Source organism: Caretta caretta, chromosome 15 (genome assembly GCF_965140235.1).
Source record: "Caretta caretta isolate rCarCar2 chromosome 15, rCarCar1.hap1, whole genome shotgun sequence".
NCBI classification, from domain to species: domain Eukaryota; kingdom Metazoa; phylum Chordata; order Testudines; family Cheloniidae; genus Caretta; species Caretta caretta.
Window position 1 is genome coordinate 3,531,159 of NC_134220.1, and position 18,527 is coordinate 3,549,685.

At 46.4% G+C, this 18,527-nt stretch overlaps 1 protein-coding gene across 3 annotated transcripts in view; it reads right to left on the minus strand.

Annotated features, from left to right (window-relative positions):
• MORC2 (MORC family CW-type zinc finger 2) overlaps positions 1–18,527 on the minus strand; it is a 116,124-nt gene that overhangs the window by 44,150 nt on the left and 53,447 nt on the right. For all 3 annotated transcript variants that reach the window (XM_048821068.2, XM_048821067.2, XM_048821069.2), the window contains exons 10-12: positions 14,157–14,236; positions 4,879–4,961; positions 3,745–3,830 (exon numbers count right to left, since the gene is read on the minus strand). In XM_048821068.2, the coding sequence (XP_048677025.2) occupies positions 3,745–3,830; positions 4,879–4,961; positions 14,157–14,236 (249 nt within the window). The remainder of the gene's footprint in view (positions 1–3,744; positions 3,831–4,878; positions 4,962–14,156; positions 14,237–18,527) is intronic.

An 18,527-nucleotide genomic window follows, 5' to 3' on the forward strand; every position in this document is an offset into this window, starting at 1 on the left:
GGGTTAGGCTATCTACTAGAGCTAAGTTTGTTTTTGCAGTTGAGAGCTTTAATGTCTGCTTAGATTTTACAGCCAAGGTATTTATTTTTGATTTCTGAAGTTGATTTCAATATTTCTTTAAAACTTTTTTATGTAGGGAAGTATAATCATGTATGTTAGCTTTAAAGGTTTCCCAGCTACACTCGGGGGTAAGTGCAATGTTGCTGTTCCTAAAGATTTCTTGAATTTTAGTTCTTATAGTTTCACATTTGCTGTTTAATAGTGGGATGATGCATTTCCAAGAGGAGGAGTTTGCTGGAATTCACTAGGTGTTTTATGTCTATTAATAAGGGAGAGTAGAACATCCCCTTGGGCCCCATTCATAGGATTCTATTTTATGCAGCACTTCCATCAGAATGAAGAAATAATTAATAAGGAAAAGACGTTATGTACATGGGAATAGGAGGAAAACTGTCTCCCACATGGATTTCTGCATCCCTGAAGTCAACTCTTCTAAGATCAATTTTAAATTCAAACTATTTTCTCTCCTCCTGCTGTCTATGGGAGAGTCTATCTAGGTCCAAATCTAGCAAAGATTTTCGGTCAGTGCTTCCCAAAGTGCAGTACCCTGGGGGCGTACAAGAGAATTTGTGTGGGAGGAGGGGCAGGCAGACAGACCTCTCAATTGTTCTCAGTCTCAGCTTTCATTCTAAATTGCTGAGTCTCTAGCTATTATGGTTATGAAAAAAACCTTCAAAATGTGAAGTGAGTATAACCAATTCATAGACATCTGCCTGAGTTTGCAGAAAGCCTGAATCAACAGATCCTAGCACAGCCTATTCCGGTCATTTTATATGGATGCTTACTCAATGACAATGATGTCCATTAACAACGATATTTAAAAGTATTTCACTGCTTATGAAAGCGTGTAAGAAAGGTATATTAAGATCTATACCTGCATTTCCCAAAGTGGAAGGGAATTTATCAGGATGTGTGAGCACAGAAGGTATGCACATTAAGCAAGTCGGTTAAGTCTAACACCACCTTGTGGAGTCGCAGGGGGAATCCATTTTCTTGAAGGAATCTCAGCTTTTGATCTCGTCATATGAATTTGCAGTGGCAAAAAGGTCAACAAAGCTCCCACCGGCATACTACTGTTTTCTTCTCTGGGCTCATCTACAGTAGTGAAACTACCAAGATTAATCAGGTTATAAGACTAAAAGGAGTACTAGTGGCACCTTAGAGACTAACCAATTTATTTGAGCATAAGCTTTCGCGAGCTACAGCTCACTTCATCGGATGCATTCAGTGGAAAATACAGTGAGGAGATTTATATACACACAGAACATGAAAAAATGGGTGTTACACACACTGTAAGGAGAGTGATCACTTAAGATGAGCTATTACCAGCAGGAGAGCGGGGGGGGGGGGGGGAGGGAGGGAGAAAACCTTTTGTAGTGATAATCAAGGTGGGCCATTTCCAGCAGTTAACAGGAATGTCCAAGGAGCAGAGGGGGAAATAAACAAGGGGAAATAGTTTTACTTTATGTAATGACACATCCATTCCCAGTCTCTATTCAAGCCCAAGTTAATTGTATCCAGTTCGCAAATTAATTCCAATTCAGCAGTCTCTCGTTGGAGTCTGTTTTTGAAGTCTTTTTGTTTTAATATTGCGACCTTTAGGTCTGAGATCGAGTGACCAGAGAGATTTAAGTGTGCTCCGACTGGTTTATGAACGTTATAATTTTTGACGTCTGATTTGCGTCCATTTATTCTTTACGTAGAGACTGTCCAGTTTGACCAATGTACATGGCAGAGGGGCACTGCTCGCACATGATGGCATATGTGCAGGTGAACAAGCCTCTGACAGTGTGGCTGATGTGATTAGGCCCTATGATGGTGTCCTCTGAATAGATATGTGGACACAGTTGGCAATGGGCTTTGTTGCAAAGATAGGTTCCTGGGTTAGTGGTTCTGTTGTGTGGTTGCTGGTGAGAATTTGCTTCAGGTTGGGGGGCTGTCTGTAGGCAAGGACTGGCCTGTCTCCCAAGATTTGTGAGAGTGATTAGTCGTCCTTCAGGATAGGTTGTAGATCCTTGATGATGCGTTGGAGAGGTTTTAGTTGGGGGCTGAAGGTGACGGCTAGTGGCGTTCTGTTATTATCTTTGTTGGGCCTGTCCTGTAGTAGGTGAATTCTGGGTACCCTTCTGGCTCTGTCAATTTGTTTCTTCACTTCAGCGGGTGGGTATTGTAGTTGTAAGAATGCTTGATAGAGATCTTGTAGGTGTTTGTCTCTGTCTGAGGGGTTGGAGCAAATGCGGTTATATCGTAGAGCTTGGCTGTAGACGATGGATCGTGTGGTGTGGTCTGGATGAAAGCTGGAGGCAAGTAGGTAAGTATAGCGGTCAGTAGGTTTCCGGTATAGGGTGGTGTTTATGTGACCGTAGCTTATTAGCACCGTAGTGTCCAGGAGGTGGATCTGTTGTATGGACTGGTCCAGGCTGAGGTTGATGTTGGGATGGAAATTGTTGAAATCATGGTGGAATTCCTCAAAGGCTTCTTTTCCATGGGTCCAGATGATGAAGATGTTATCAATGTAGCGCAAGTAGAGTAGGGGCATTAGGGGATGAGAGCTGAGGAAGCGTTGTTCTAAGTCAGCCATAAGTCAGGTTATAGGACAACAGTCACCCAATCCTGCTGTGACATGTTATTGAGGCCATGTCTACACCTGTGAATTAAGACTGACATAGCTATATCGCTCATGGCTGTGAAAAATTTCATGTCCCGTACACCGTAGTTAGGTCGATTAACTCCCACTGTAGATTCTATTAGTTCAACAAAAGAATTCTTCAGTCAACCGCCCACAGAAATGGATAAACTACATTGATGGAAAAATGCCTTTGGTCAAAGCAGGAACCTTCTACACAATGGAGCTACGACGGCATAGCTGCAGTGCCATAGCTGTGCCTGAGTCCTATTACAGACCTAGTGCCACCACTGGGTAGCCTGGTCATAGTATGATTTGGTCCCATCCACTCAGGCAAAGCCAAGTCATGCTGGAGTAGCTATTGCATTACACCGCAACCCCCTGATCATGCTAGTGCAGCCCTAACCTCATCTTCTGGTAGTAAAGGAAGCCTTCAGGACATAATAGAAGTATCACCAAGAGAGCAGGGAACCCCCCATTCACCTCAACGGGAGGTGAACTTAATTATGAACACTTAGGATGACCTCTGCGGTATCATCATACTGAAAACGCCCAGCTTACATGCTTATCCAGAATGGCTTCATGGACTCCGCAGGTCCTGACTTTGCATTCATTTGAAAGGATGCCAGTGTTGTCTAAACAAATAGTCCACTATTCCTTTCACTGCTGGACAATTAAGTTGCTTGGTATCAACATCAAAATCGCCCATCCCAATTGATTACTATATGGATTACAAAACAGTGTGGGTTTCTAGAAAACCAGGCTCGCAAGCCACAACAAATACATTTTAGCAAGTTCAGTAAGGAAGAGGGGCCTGGAGAGCCCCAAGCTATCAGAACAGCAAACTCCTCTCAAGGTCACCTTGCAAGGTCAAAGGTGCAAAGCTCTGAATAGCCTCACCTACATGGGCTTCAGAGTAGAACTGGCTATGTTCCTCCAACAAGGTCAACTGGGTGGTCCCTGGGGGTGAGCCAAGATAACAGACACCTGCTCAAGCCTGAGAGGGCTACAGAGCAACAGCTCGGGACAACTGAAGCCCCAAGCGGCCTTGTACTCACCGCTGCTTTGCCTCCTTGATCCGCCGCTTGACATCAGCCTCTCTACGCATGGTTATGGCTGTGTTCTGGACTTGCCGTAGAGTCACCTGCAGACACAAAGCACCTCACAGTAAAACCAAAATTAAACATTTCTGTAGCACCTCTCCTTCCAAAGGATCCCAAAGCATTTTACAGACTTAGACACAGAAATCTTCTCACTAGCCACAGTAAATCAATGAAAACAGCTACCTCTGGGGTGAAGCACAACAATTGTTTAACCACCCTCAGCAACATTACACGACAGATTAGAAGAGGAAACAAAGAATCCTGTATCCAACTGAAACAGTAGGGGAATTTAGGAAGACAAAATGGAATTTGGGTAAGACACTGGGACTAATACGCCAACTCATACAAATAGTGCTGTGGGTTAAGGAATGTGGTTTTACAGTACTTCTCATGAAAAAATCAAAGCAACATCTAGCAGTAGGTTGATGCATTTTTAATACTGAGTGCCACCTTACTTATCACCTGGTATTTCCCTGAAGGTCTCCCATCCAAGTACTGACTGGCCTAGCCTTGCTTAGCTTAGCTTTCAGAGCTGGCATGAAAGCTGCACAAGGTGTGGCTTCGGAGGAATACCGCTTGTGAGAAAAGAAAAAAAAATTCTAGCTACGAAGAGGGCAAATTTAGGACCAAACCGTAAGCCCAACAGGAGTGGTAGCCACAAAAACATCTGGAAATTTACTACTATCCAGGCTCTCTTCTTTAGAGCAATGGCATTGAACAAAGGACCTTTACAATCAAGCTCACCAGGACCCTATACTGACACTTTGCCAGAGTCTCGCCTGCCCACTGCACATACATCCTGGGGTACTTCACCCCAGGCAGAAGCAATGCTCACATGGCTCCCTCAACTGAGTAGAAACAAGCCGCTGTCAAACCTTGCAAAATGTAAGCACATCAGTTGAAGAAAACAGACATTAAGGATGCCTGGGAAGACTGAACACAGAATCAGCACAATAGCATCTCCAGCAGGAATGGCCACCTGTCCACACTGAAACACTGGTTAGTACTTGGTATTGCCAACTCCACTTAGCTTAGGGAGGGGTGGCTCTGAACCCTCAGCAAACAGACAGAGAAATGCAGAAATCTCACCCTGGAGTCTCGTGTGAGATCCCCGCCCAGGCGAAGTTCTAGTGCACGGGCTTTACTCTCTGCCTCTCGAGCCTTCTCCTCCGCTGGAAGACATACAAAGAAGTAATATTAATACTGAATACTCAAGAACGCACCACAAGCATGCATGGCACTTCCCAGAAATATAGACCCCAGAGAGCTTACAGTCTACATCTCACTAATACAGGCAAGGGAGAGATGACAAGCTGACATAAGAAGGTACAAAATAAAATCTTGGACATGAGAGGTCAGACTACCAAATGTGAGCCTAAGGCTGGGCAAATGAGGAGAAGCTAGTGCTAGAACCAAGGAGAGTGGAGGAAAGCCAGCCACCAGTGAGTCAGAAGGAGGGATCTCTAATCAGACAAGGGTGTTTGGGGCACTGGGAGTGAGGGCAAGAAGTAGAAAGAATAAGAGGCACAACAGCACAAGTAGGAGACAAAGGGAACATCAAAGTGTGAAGGATGGCAGAGAGCAGGGAAAGAGAAGGACTGAGAGGCAGAACTGTGCAATGTTGTGAAAGCGAAGAGTTTAAACTTGACGTGGAAAGAGGCAAGAAGTTAGCGAAGAGACCTGAGTTGTGTGTGTGTGGAGGGGGGACATGGTGGGGTGGGAAAATGTTACTGTAACAGTAATTTCTTAGAAAGACTGAAGAGGGGAGAATCTTAGAGGAATTAAGGGGATTTTGCCTGGAAAGGCTCAAATTTGTGTTATGTACAAAGCACAAGGAACCCAAAAGCATGAAGTTTAATCTAAAATAGCAATCAGAGCGTTTTGGTCCTTCATTGTCCATGAAGAAGCTGACACTCACATCTACTCAAAGCCCATTTTGTAGCCTTAGAGACTGAATTGTGAGAGACAGGACAGTTCCAGACTCTAGCTCGTGGTATCAAAATTCAGACCATCTATTGGTCTATCTACTTGACACTCCAATCAAAGCCACAGCTGTCTCTATGCATACCTCAGTTAGAAAAATAAGTACAATAAGAGGAGATCTTCAAGATGTGCGGTCCATATGCATATTCCACTAATGGGTACACGTGCACTTCGTGTGCTGCAGTTTGTAGTTTTTTGGCCAGCAGTGTCTGTAAAATGCAAATGTGCCAAGAGTCCTCACGCTCCAGGTCAAAGGCATACGAGGGCAGTGCAAGCCAACTGCCACTTAATTTCCTCTCAACTTCAGAATCCAAGGTGTAAGGACTCTGAGGTAGAGTGAAAGGAGGACAGGCAGTGGAACATGCATACAGTCAAAACATCTTGAAGAACTCAAATTACTACAAGGTAGGTAACTTGTCATTCTCAGGTTCTTGTCCTTATACACAGGCCACTAATGGGGACTCCCAAGCAGGGACCCTGTGCAATGGAGCTTGGAGTCTTCAATAAAACAAGGACTGCAGCACCACTTCACCAAAGGCAACATCGGACCTGGAAGGCTTCAGGCCAGATAGAACATTTTGTGAATGTGTGAACCAACATCCAGGTTGCCCATGCAGATGTCAGAGGTAAGCACATTCCTTAGTGATGCTTCTTGAGCCCTAGTTGAGAGAGCCTTGAGTGTAGTAAGCTAGTTTACTTTGGCCACCTTGTAGCAGGCATTGACACAGAGATCCAGTTTGACAATCTTTGCATTGATATAATTGAGACATTCATTCTCTGCCATGCAGATGAACAGTCTAGGTGAGGATCTGAATAGTTTTGTCCTCTGGAAGTAGAAGGTCAAAGCCTTTCTTATTTCCAAGGTGTCAAGTGTCACCTCCACCCTTTTTGTGCGAGGATTAGGAAAGAACACCAGTAGTTGATTTGCTGGTTTAAGCAGAATTTCATGGCCACCTTAGGTAGAAATCTGGGATGTGTTCTCAGAGATACCTTGTCCAGATAATGGAGAGGGAGAACGTGTGAGGTTGGGGTTGAGCCATCAGTGCCTAGATCTCACACCGACCCTTCTCACCAAAATAATGGCAATCAGAAATGTCGTCCTCATAGACAAGCGTAATAGAGAGCAGGTTGCCACTGGTTTGAAGGATGTACCCATGAGAGCTCAAAGTTCTGGATTAATATCCCATGAGGAAACAGGTTCCGGTGGAAATACCTTAATCAGAAACTTTAAAAACTTATTTAGTCGGATAGGAAGAGACGCTGGTTTTCTGTCAGAGTGATTGGTTGAAACCGCTAAGAAATGTACCCTCACTGAGTTCAAGGACAGGCTGTTCTGTTTCAGCTCCAGAAGATAATCCAGGATTTGAGTGTGATAAGACTGCCCGTCCTAAGGTGCCCTCTAGCAGCAGGTTGAGGCAGAACAGGCACGTCTGCCTCAGTTTCCCTCCTTCAGAGTCCCCAGTGACTCCACTCAAGCTTTCTTGACTTGGTAATACCCTCCTTAGGGGATAGTTTATTACAAAAACAGTTCAAATGACCCATAACAAAAATCCCAAACAATCAATTTCTCTCACACAGAGCATACAGTCCTTAAAACCCCACTCTTTCAGGAAGAAGCTCCTACTGGGAGTGCTTCCTTGCCATTCTCCAGCATCTTCCACTATACACCAGCTCTTTTATTGCTCTTCTCCTTTACCAGGATAGCCACCCCAGCCCTTCCAGTTGGAGTGTCACACCATTCTTCCCAGCAGAAACTACCCCCTCGGCTAGGAGAGCTTCAGTATTCTCTGGTCCTCTGGCTCCAGCCCCTCCACTGCTCTCCTGCCTTCAGCCCTCTTTTGCCCTTGGCTCTCACTCTCCAGTTTAAAAGCCAGCAGCAAGCAACTCCCTCTGCTACTCTCCTGACTTCAGCCCTCACTCTCTGGCTTCAGGATCAGTCGTCAAACCACTCTTTGCTACTTTCCTGCTTTCAGATACCCTCTGCTTCTTTCAGGGACCTTCTGCAATCTCCTGGTCTCAGGCAGCAATCACCTGCCAAAACTCTCACTCCCATACAGCGCTCACCTGGGCTTTTCCTGATTGACTCCACTGGCGTGCTAAGGTCTCTTCCCCCTCTGGGGCCCAGTTACCTCTTTTACACCCCAACTGGAGTGAGCAGATGAATCAGAGGTGCACTGGACTTGTTTCCTCTCAAAATGAACAGTCACCCTGTAACACAGGCACAGAAGAGTGATGAGAAATGATGTTTTCTCACTGATGCCAGTGAAAATCTATCATCCTTTTCGCCAGGTAAGTTTGTCTCAGTCTTTTCTGCTATTCATGAGAACATTTCTGACTGGAGAAGAGCAGGCTTACTCTATAGCCAACATCCATTGAGGCCCCCAAGTTGCGAGATGGAAGGATCTCAGTTCTGGATGCAGGCTCTCTCCCATAGTTTGCAACACCAGAACCCAGAAGCAGAGGTAAAGTCTTGGGCTGAACAGCTGATAGCCTCCGGAGGCCTAGGAACCAGAATCATCTTGGCCATGTCGGGGCTGTCAAGTGCAACCTGGTTGAGTCCTATCTGACCTTTGGAGCAGGGGCCAGAGGATAGGCATGTATCAAGGCTCCCAGCCACTGGATTAGGAATGTATCTGCTAGGGAATCTGGTTTTATTTTCCCCTGGAGCAGAACATCAAACACTTTTTGCCATCTTGTGTTGTGAATAGGTCTCTTAGGAGGTGATCCCAACGTGAGAAGACGTTCTGAACAATGGAATTCTTCAGCTCCCATTGTGATTGGGAGAGAAGTGTCTGCTCAGGTTGTCTGCCAAGGTGTTCTGCAGATCTGGTCAGCTGTACACTTACAGGAAAACTGATGCCTGATACACCAGTTCCAAAGTCTGACAGCTTCTTGGCAGAACAGGGAAGACCTCACACTGACCTGTTCAGTGTAGAACATGGTGGTCATGTTGTCTGTCATTATTTGGACCATCTGCCCTTTGATATGATGGAGAAAGGACTCAAAAGCCTTGTGCATGGCTCGGCGTTCCAGGAGGCTGATGTGTATCCTTGCTTCTCTTGTAGTGCAGCCTTGTACCCAAAAGTCTTTCATGTGTGTTCCCCATACCACAAGTGATGCTTCTGTCAGCATAATATGGGATGGAAAAGCAGCTAGAAGGGGGCAGGCATTTGCTAGATCCTTTCACTTTCTCTGAGATGACAGTACTAGAGGGAGTACACAAACACATGTTGAGGTGTCTGGCGGGCATACAGACCAGCCTGAACCAACCCTGCATACAGTGAAAGTGAAGTCTGGTATGCAGCGTCACAAAGGAACAGGAGGCCATGTGACACAGATGGGCAAGACATATCCTTACAGTGGTAAGTCTGATTCCAAATCAACAGATTCCAAGGTTGACAGATTCTCAGATGTGTTTGGGGAAGGCAGGCCATGGATTTGGTGGAGTCAAGGATCACGCCGACGAATATGATTCTCTGGATTGGACTCAAGTTTGATTCCTGTATGTTGACTTTCAGGCCTAGTATGTGGAACAGACTGAATGTGAAGCAGATGATTCCGAGGTCTGATAAGATTGTTCTCAAATCAACCAATTGCCTGGGTAGGGTTATACCACGATACCTTTTTTTCTTAAGTATGCCTCTACTGTTGCTAGTGCTTTGGTGAATACTCGAGAGACAGAGTCCGAAGGATAGCACACAGTGCTTGTGGCCAACCGTGAACATCATGTACTTCCCATGCTGTGGAATGATTAATAGGTGATGGTATGCATCTTGTAGATAGACAGATGGAAATCAGGCTCCTGACTCCAGCGCAGGAATTATCTATGCTATGGTGACCATCCTGAACTTCAAAATTGAGTGTGAACACATCAAGGTCTCTTAAATCCAGAATATATTTCACACCTCCCTTTTTTTTTTTTTTTTTTTTGGAAGAAGGACATCTCTTCGGTAGACCTCCATTCCTTTGATAACAAGGACGTACCATCTTGATCCCTCCAAAAGAAAGTAGCAAGAGAACCTCTTGTAAAAGAGCCCTGGGAGAAAGGTCCCTGAAAAGGGACAGAGAAGGTGATTTGGGGGTAGGCGTTGTTTGGAAGTGGACAAGATACCTTGACGTCACAGTATCCAAAACCCATAGGTCTGTGGTGATTAACCACCAGGAATAGGGATAAATGATTTCCAAAGTGTGGGAATGGAGTCTTTGGAGCTATGGGAGTGAATTCAGACCTCTCAAAGGTCCCGTCAAAAGTTAAGTTTCTGGAACACAGCAGGTTGAGAGGTCTGTGATGTGGCCAGTCTGTCACTGGAATAATTGACCGGGGTGGGGGTGAGGGTTGGGGTGTTCAGCAGGGAGTTGACTAATAAATGTAGGCAGGGGTGACCTTCGGAGGCACATATGGCTGTTTCATGTGCTTGCTTTTTGGGGTCAGTGTGTAGACCCTGAGGGACAATTGGGTAGCCTGCAAATCCTTCAAGCTATTAAGACTTTTACTGGTCTTTGAACTGAAGAGCTCTGATCCTCCAAATAGAAGACCCTCTACTATTGTCTGTGCCTTGCAAGGGAAGCCCAAGCCCTGCAACTACGATGATCTCCTCATGATTACGGCTATAGCCATGGATCTTGTAGCAGAGTCCACTGCATCTAGGGCCGCCAGAAGACTGGTTCTCATCACCATCTGACACTAGAGGCATGAATTCCTCTTTCATTTATGGCAGGACCTTGTCTCTAAAGCACATTCATTTCTCAGGGATCCTGAGGTCACACCTGGCCAGAAGGGCCTGGTAGTATGACACCCTAAATTGCAACCTCACCAAGTAGTAAGCTTTTCTCCCAAGTAAATCTAATTTCTTTGGTCACAGTCTTTGGTGTTGCTCTAATCTGGCATGGTTTCTCATTGTCCATTCTCATCAGCAGGGAAGAGGGCATTGGGTAGATATAAAAGAATTTGACCCCTCTAGAGATCGGACTTGACACTATCTACCTTTCATGAGGAGGAAGTCACAAATGCTGGTGCTTTCCACACCAGTTTTGCAAGCACCTACAGTGAAACATGCAAATGGACAAGCATTCAAAAGAGAACTGTTTATTACAGTACCTATGGTAATCAATGTAGATCCCACTGTAGGTGTGTATGTGCCTCACGCATGTGAGGCTGGAGGGTCTTTTGAACAGCAGTGTCTGTAGGAGCTGCACATACTCCCACACAAAGGCATGAAGGACAGGGTGGCCGACCTGCCCTCAGTTCCCTTGCAATTCAAAGCCCGTGTTTCTGAGAACTCCAGAAACTGTGGATGGAGGGCAGGTCATGGGATCCACACTGACATCATCTCGAAGAGCTGCAATTAATGTAGGGTAAGAAACCATTCCTTCTTCAAATGTGCATCAGTGTGGATCCCACCGCAAGCGACTGGAAAAGAGCATCCTCCCTGGATGGCGAGAGTAAGGAATTTCAGCTCTATCAGTCAAACAGTTATTCCAGTATTGCTCTTCTGACCTTGGCATCTGACCTGGTTGCCATGTCAAGGTAAAAAACAAGAAAAGTCAGTGAATTGCTCCATGTTGCAGCGTTGCAGTTCTCAGAGACTGGCACATTCCCAAAGCAGGCAGAAAATGCTGCCTGTGCTCTGGTGGAGTGTCCCCCGGTGTTCAGACAGAGGCTCGCCAGCTGTCTGAACATGATGGCACACAAAAATGCTCCACAGATGGGTTGTCCTTTTGATAGGCTAGATATGGCCACAAAGAGGCAGGAAGATAGCCTGAAAAGTTTGGTCCTGTTATGGTAAAAGAGCAAACTCTGGCCATACTCTTTCTCCCAGCATCAAGTGTGGTTTCAGGAAGACTTGCAAAGTAATTGGTTCAGGCTGAAATTTGAAACCATCTTAGGATGAAACTTAGAACATGGTCTCAACACCACCATGTTCCTATGGAAGGATGTGTAAGACAGTTCAGCCTTGAGGGCTTGGAGCTCACTGACTCAATCAGAAAGACTTTCTTGATGGTCACTGGTGTACTGAGCGATCTGACAGCGGTGGAGGCTCTGTGAATTTTAGGAAGACAACATTGAATTCCCACATGGGAGTTGGCTCTCTAACTGAAGGGAGATATGACGGAGGCCCTTAAGGTATTTTGTTACTGTCGCATGGGAAAATAGTATGACTCCACTGGAGTGTGACACACCATTATTACTGCAAGGTAAACCATGAGAGAGTTCAATGCTAGCCCACCATATTTCATGTGCAGTTTGTAGTCGAGCATTTTCAATATCAGAACCTCAACTGGGTCCAGATTGTGTTGGGCTGCCTATGTGGATATTTCCTCCCCATCCACTCATTTTGAAGAGTAGGTCTCTCTAGCAAAAGGTTTTATGCTTAGTCTGAGAATTTACTGAACCTGCAGAGAGCAGTCTGTCACTAGTGCTCAACCAGTCAACATTCAAGGCATCAGGTGCAATGACTGCAGATCTGACCTTGCTTATAGAAATATTATGTCTGGGCAGAATGGGAGGTGTATGTGAAGCCGCCTGGACATCTGCAACAGTCTGTCAGCCAGCCAAAACTGTCTCAGCCAGTAAGAGGTTATGGGGTAACAGAAGTTCATAGCCTTATCCAGCCTGATCTGAGATATTATCCTGGGGATAAAGGGATGCATTAGAGAAGGAAATGAGTCCTTGAGCCCACCCAAGGAAAAAGGTATCTAGCAAAGACCCAGGGCTCACACCCGCTCTGGAGCAGAAGTATGAGCATTTGGTGTTGTCCTCTGTGGCAAACAGATCTATTACTGGAGTCCCCACTGATGGAATACTGGCTCTAGGCCCGACTTCTGCGGCAGCCACTGGATGGTAGGTTACTGCAAGTCTGCTAGGTCACTGCTGATCCCTGGAATATGTACAGCCAATGTGGTTACTTTGTGTTGACGATAGCACATCCAAAGCCTGATGGCTTTTGACACGGTCTCCCACAGTATTCTTGCCAGCAAGTTAAAGAAGTATGGGCTGGATGAACAGACTAACAGGTGGATAGAAAGTTGGCTAGATTGTCGGGCTCAATGGGTAGTGATCAATGGCTCCATGTCTAGTTGGCAGTCGGTATCAAGTGGAGTGCCCCAGGGGTCGGTCCTGGGGCCGGTTTTGTTCAATATCTTCATAAATGATCTGGAGGATGGTGTGGATTGCACTCTCAGCAAGTTTGCAGATGACACTAAACTGGGAGGAGTGGTAGATACGCTGGAGGATAGGGATAGGATACAGAGGGACTTACACAAATTGGAGGATTGGATCAAAAGAAATCTGATGAGGTTCAACAAGGACAAGTGCAGAGTCCTGTACTTAGGACGGAAGAATCCAATGCACTGCTACAGACTAGGGACCAAATGGCTCAGCAGCAGTTCTACAGAAAAGGACCTAGGGGTTGCAGTGGACGAGAAGCTGGATATGAGTCAACAGTGTGCCCTTGTTGCCAAGGCGGCCAATGGCATTTTAGGATGTATAAGTAGGGGCATTGCCAGCAGATTGAGGGATGTGATCGTTCCCCTCTATTTGACATTGGTGAGGCCTCATCTGGAGTACTGTGTCCAGTTTTGGGCCCCTCACTACAAGAAGGATGTGGAAAAATTGGAGAGAGTCCAGCGGAGGGCAACAAAAATGATTAGGGGACTGGAACACATGACTTATGAGGAGAGGCTGAGGGAACTGGGGATGTTTAGTCTTCGGAAAAGAAGAATGAGGTGGGATTTGATAGCTGCTTTCAACTACCTGAAAGGGGGTTCCAAAGAGGATGGATCTAGACTGTTCTAGTGGTAGCACATGACAGGACAAGGAGTAATGGTCTCAAGTTGCAGTGGGGGAGGTTTAGGTTGGATATTAGGAAAAACTTTTTCACTAGGAGGGTGGTGAAACACTGGAATGCGTTACCTAGGGAGGTGGTGGAATCTCCTTCCCTAGAAGTTTTTGAAGTCAGGCTTGACAAAGCCCTGGCTGGGATGATTTAGTTGGTGACTGGTCCTGCTTTGAGCAGGGGGTTGGACTAGATGACCTCCTGAGGTCCCTTCCAACCCTGATATTCTATGATTCTAATACATGCACAGGTTAGACAATTAGTGTCAGAAAGAGGAGAATGTTTCTGTGCTTAAGGAAAGTGTTATTTTCTGGATCTCTGAGCTCTATATAGAATGTTCACAGAAGGAATCAACTGGAAAGCTAGTTCTGTGCAACAGAGGGAAAAGGCTAGGCTTATCCATATGACTATCATAAACATACAGGCAGGGCACCCGAGCAATCATGGTGTTCACCACAGCAGTTGCCATTATAGGGCAAGTCAGGGGGGCAATCCTGGCTTCACCATTCCTGCACTAATCCAGGACCCATGCACACACCCGGGACTCACCTATCCGAGCCATGTGCTCTGCTTTCTTCACTTCCTGCTCCGCACGGGTCTTGAAGCGGTTTGAAGTGTATTTATACATCCTGTGATGAACAGAATTTATTCATTAGCGATCCCATCAGCCAGCTCAGGCACAACTATACAAAGGCTACATGTAGCAGGAATGGCAAAACAGTCCACAGGTTATGCAATGTGCCAGAGGCCACCATCAGCCTTAATAACTATCTTGTCCGGAGACTAAAGGTCTCCGCATTCCCTTTTGGTGTGGAGAATGGAGATCCTTCATCCAGCCATTTCCCCACCCAACCCAGAGCCCCCCTGACCAAGTTATGCTGACTTCTCAAGCAGTCCTCCCCCCGAAAGTTTGCATTTCATATGCTATTATATCATATTTAAAGTAGAGCTGGGCAAACACTGCGAACATGGAGGTTTGGGAACTTCAAACAAACTTCTGACCTGGCAAAACCAGAATTTGTGAACTTCATTTCTTGTCATTTAAATCCATCCCATTTGGCAACATGGTCCAGTGGCCAGGGCACAGGACTGGGAATCAAGAAAAAGGGTTCTATTCTTAGCTCTCCCACTGACTCACTTTCTGACCTGCAAAAATCTCTAAGGAGTCCATTTTCAAAATTAGTCACGGATTTTTGGCTTTTACCTAAGTTGATACCCCTTGGGTCTGGTTTTTAAGAGGTGCAGAGAACCCACAACTCCAAAGCCAATGGGAACTAGGGTTTCTCAGATGGCACCAAGACCACTGGCTACTTCTGAAAGTCTGGGTCTTAGCCTCTGTGCATCCTCCTCCCCACCTGCAGAATGGGGATAATACTACTGGCCTCCCTTGCACAGCACTTCTCATGCAAAACGAGAAATCAAAGCTAAGTATTTTATTATTATCGCATTGCGATTCCATTTATAGAACAAAGCATTTTTACTAGCTAGAGGGCAGCCTGTGCTTTGTATTAGTGACAGAATCCCCCCTTCCCCCCACACACATGGACCGGTGTGTGCGCCCTACATATGGCACAGATTCTCTTTTCATTAACACTCCTCCTACCTGATACTCTCTAAACTGAACACAAATGTAACAATTACAAAAACCTAGGGCTGGATGGGACCTTGAGAGCCCATCTAGTCCAACCCCCTTAGCTGAGGCAGGATTAAGTATACCTAAACCCATCCCTGACAGGTACTTATCCACCTTATTTTTAGAAGCCTCCAACAACAGGGATTCCAGAACCTCACTTGGAAGCCTATTCCAGTGCTTAACTATCCTTATAGTTACAAAGTTTTCCATTGTATCTAACCTAAATCTCCCTTGCTGCAGATTAAGTTGACTATTTCTTGTCCATTCTTCAGTGGACAGAGGATTGATCATTGTCCTCTTTATAACAGCTCTTAACGTACCTGAAGACTTAACAGGTCCTCCCTCAGTCTTCTTTTTGCAAGACTAAACATGCCCAGTTATTTTTAACCTTTCCTCATAGGTCAAGTTTTTTAAGCCTTTTATCATTTTTGTTGGAGAGTCCAGAGGACAGCAATTTGTCCACGTCTTTCCTAAGTGTGGCATCCAGAACTGGACACAATACTCTAGCTGAGACATCACCAGAGTTGAGTAGAGGAGAACAACTGCCTCCTGTCTTACCTATGATACTGCTGATAATACACTGCAGAATGACACAAGCCTTTTTTGCAATTGCATCACATTGTTGGCTCATATTCAATCTGTCATCCACTACAGCCCCCAGATCCTTGTTCCCCATGTTGTATTGGAGCATCTGATTTTTTCTTCCCAATTGCAGTAATCTGTACTTCATCGAATTTCATCTTATGGTATTCATTGTCAATGTCATTTTGAATTCTAATCACGTCCTTCCAACCGCAAGCTATCCCTCCCAGCTTGGTGTCATTTGTAAATTTTATAAACACACTCTCCACTCCATTATCTAAACCATTAACAAAAATATTGAATAGTACTGAACTCAGAACAGACTCCTGTGAAACCCCACTAAAAAGATCCCCCCATTTTGACAGTGAACCGTTGATAACTACGAAGTACAATCTTTCAACAGTTTTATACCCACCATATAGTAATTTCATCTAGACATTATTTCCCTACTTATCAGAATGTCACTTAGAAGTGTATGAAAAGCCCTTGTAACAGGGTCAGGCCAGATGGCTATAGGAGAGTAATAGAAGGCAGATATGTTAGCCACAGGCTAAGTAGGTCCCTTTTCCCTGGGTAAGGTAACAGGGAAGGTTCCAGAACAATCAGGAACCTTCTGGAGACAATTAAGACAGGCTGATTAGAACACCTGCAGCCAATCAAGAAGCTGCTAGAATCAATTAAGGCAGGCTAATCAGGGCACCTGGGTTTTAAGAAGGAGCTCACTTCAGTTTGTGGTATGCGTGTGAGGAGCAGGGAGCAAGAGGCACTAGGAGCCGAGAGTGGGAACGCGGACTGTTGGAGGACTGAGGTGTACAAGCATTATCAGACACCAGGAGGAAGGTCCTTTGGCGAGGATAAAGAAGGTGTTGGGAGGAGGCCATGGGGAAGTAGCCCAGGAAGTTGTAGCTGTCACACAGCTGTTCCAGGAGGCACTGTAGACAGCTGCATTCCACAGGGCCCTGGGCTGGAACCCGGAGTAGAGGGCGGGCCCGGGTTCCCCCCAGTTCCTCCCAACTCCTGGTCAGACACAGGAGAAGTCGACCTGGACTGTGAATTCAGAAAAACAGCAAAGCTGAGGACTGCTGTGAAGCTCCAAGGCGAGCAAATCGGCCAATAAGCACAAGACCCACCAAGGTAGAGCAGGAACTTTGTCACAACTGGTGTTGGAAGTGGGATCTGGTGTCCACAGCATGGCAGAAGGAGGAGGATGTTTGGAAGGGGAAAAAAAAAAAAAAAAAAAAGGAAGAGGGTCTATTTTTATTTTTTCTCACCACAATGGAGGAGGTAGTGCGGGCACTGATACAAGCCACGGCTGCCCAGCAGGAGGCTACCCGTTTCCAGGCAGCCGCCCAACAGGAGGCAGTGCGGCTGCAGCAAGAGACTAATTGCCTGCTGATGGACCAGGCCGCTCAAGACCGGGCTATGTTGCGGGAACTGGTAAACCAGGTAAAGGCCCTTACAGAGCTGAACCGCGGCCATGATGGGACGCAGATCATGCGGGCCAGTAACTGGCTGCAGAAAATGACACGGGAGGATGATGTAGAGGCATACCTCCTGGCCTTTGAGAGGACAGCCCTGCAGGAGGCTTGGCCCTGAGAACAGTGGTCTGGCATCCTCGCTCCATTCCTGTGTGGGGAGGCCCAGAAGGCCTACTATGATTTGCCTGAAGAGGCTGCGGCAGACTACCCCCAGCTGAAAGCAGAGATCTTGGCCAGATCTGGGGTAACGACCGCAGTGTGGGCCCAATTATATGAGGTACCAGGAAAACAAAACCTCGCGGTCCCAATTATATGATCTCATCCATCTCGCATGAAAGTGGTTACGAACTGAGTCCCGGAGTCTGGAGAAGATACTAGAGGTTCTGGTCATCAACCGGTACATGAGAGGACTACCGCCAGACCTTCGCACCTGGGTAAGCCAGAACGAACCCTCCACCTACGACGAGGTTGTCGCGCTGGTAGAAAGGCGAAGGACGGCGTGGGAGCTGACCCGACCAATTAAGCAGCATCCCGGGTTAAACTAGCAGCACCTAGCCCTAGAGCTCAGGTGACTGGGCCACCAGGAGAGCCCAGGTGGAAAAAGAGAGGGGCTGAAGGCCCACCAGAAGCCACAAAGAGTCGGAGCACTAAGGGGGAAGAGGACTGTGATGTTAGACTACCCAAACCAAGAGACCGGGGGAACGCCTAGGACTCCATACAGACGTTACGCCTGTGGGGAGTGGGGGAACACAGCTGCACAGTGTCCCAGTACCGAGGAGCCTATGCAGTGTAACCTGGGGAACTGGGCAGACCCATGCTTCCTAATCCACCTTGTGGGAGTCTCACTAACCCCACATATGTACACTAGACCAGTGAAGCTAAATGGGGTAGAGACCACAGCACTGGTTGATTCGGGGAGTGCTATCACGCTTGTCTCGGGGAAGCTCGTGAAGCGTAGTCAGCCGTTGTGGGCTAAGCTTACGGGGATAACATGCGTCCATGGGACAGTTGGTTATTACCCCACCATTCCAGTAAAAATAGAGATTCAGGGGAACACTACTGAGGTAGCAGCAGGTATAGTCCCTAAATTCCCATACCTGGTGCTCACAGGGAGAGACTTCCCAGGGTTTGGAGACTTACTCCCGGTAGGGGAATTGGAGAAAAGGGGAAGCCCTGAAAGTAGTGAGGCATCCACAGTAGACTGTCAACCCCCAACCTTCTCTGAAA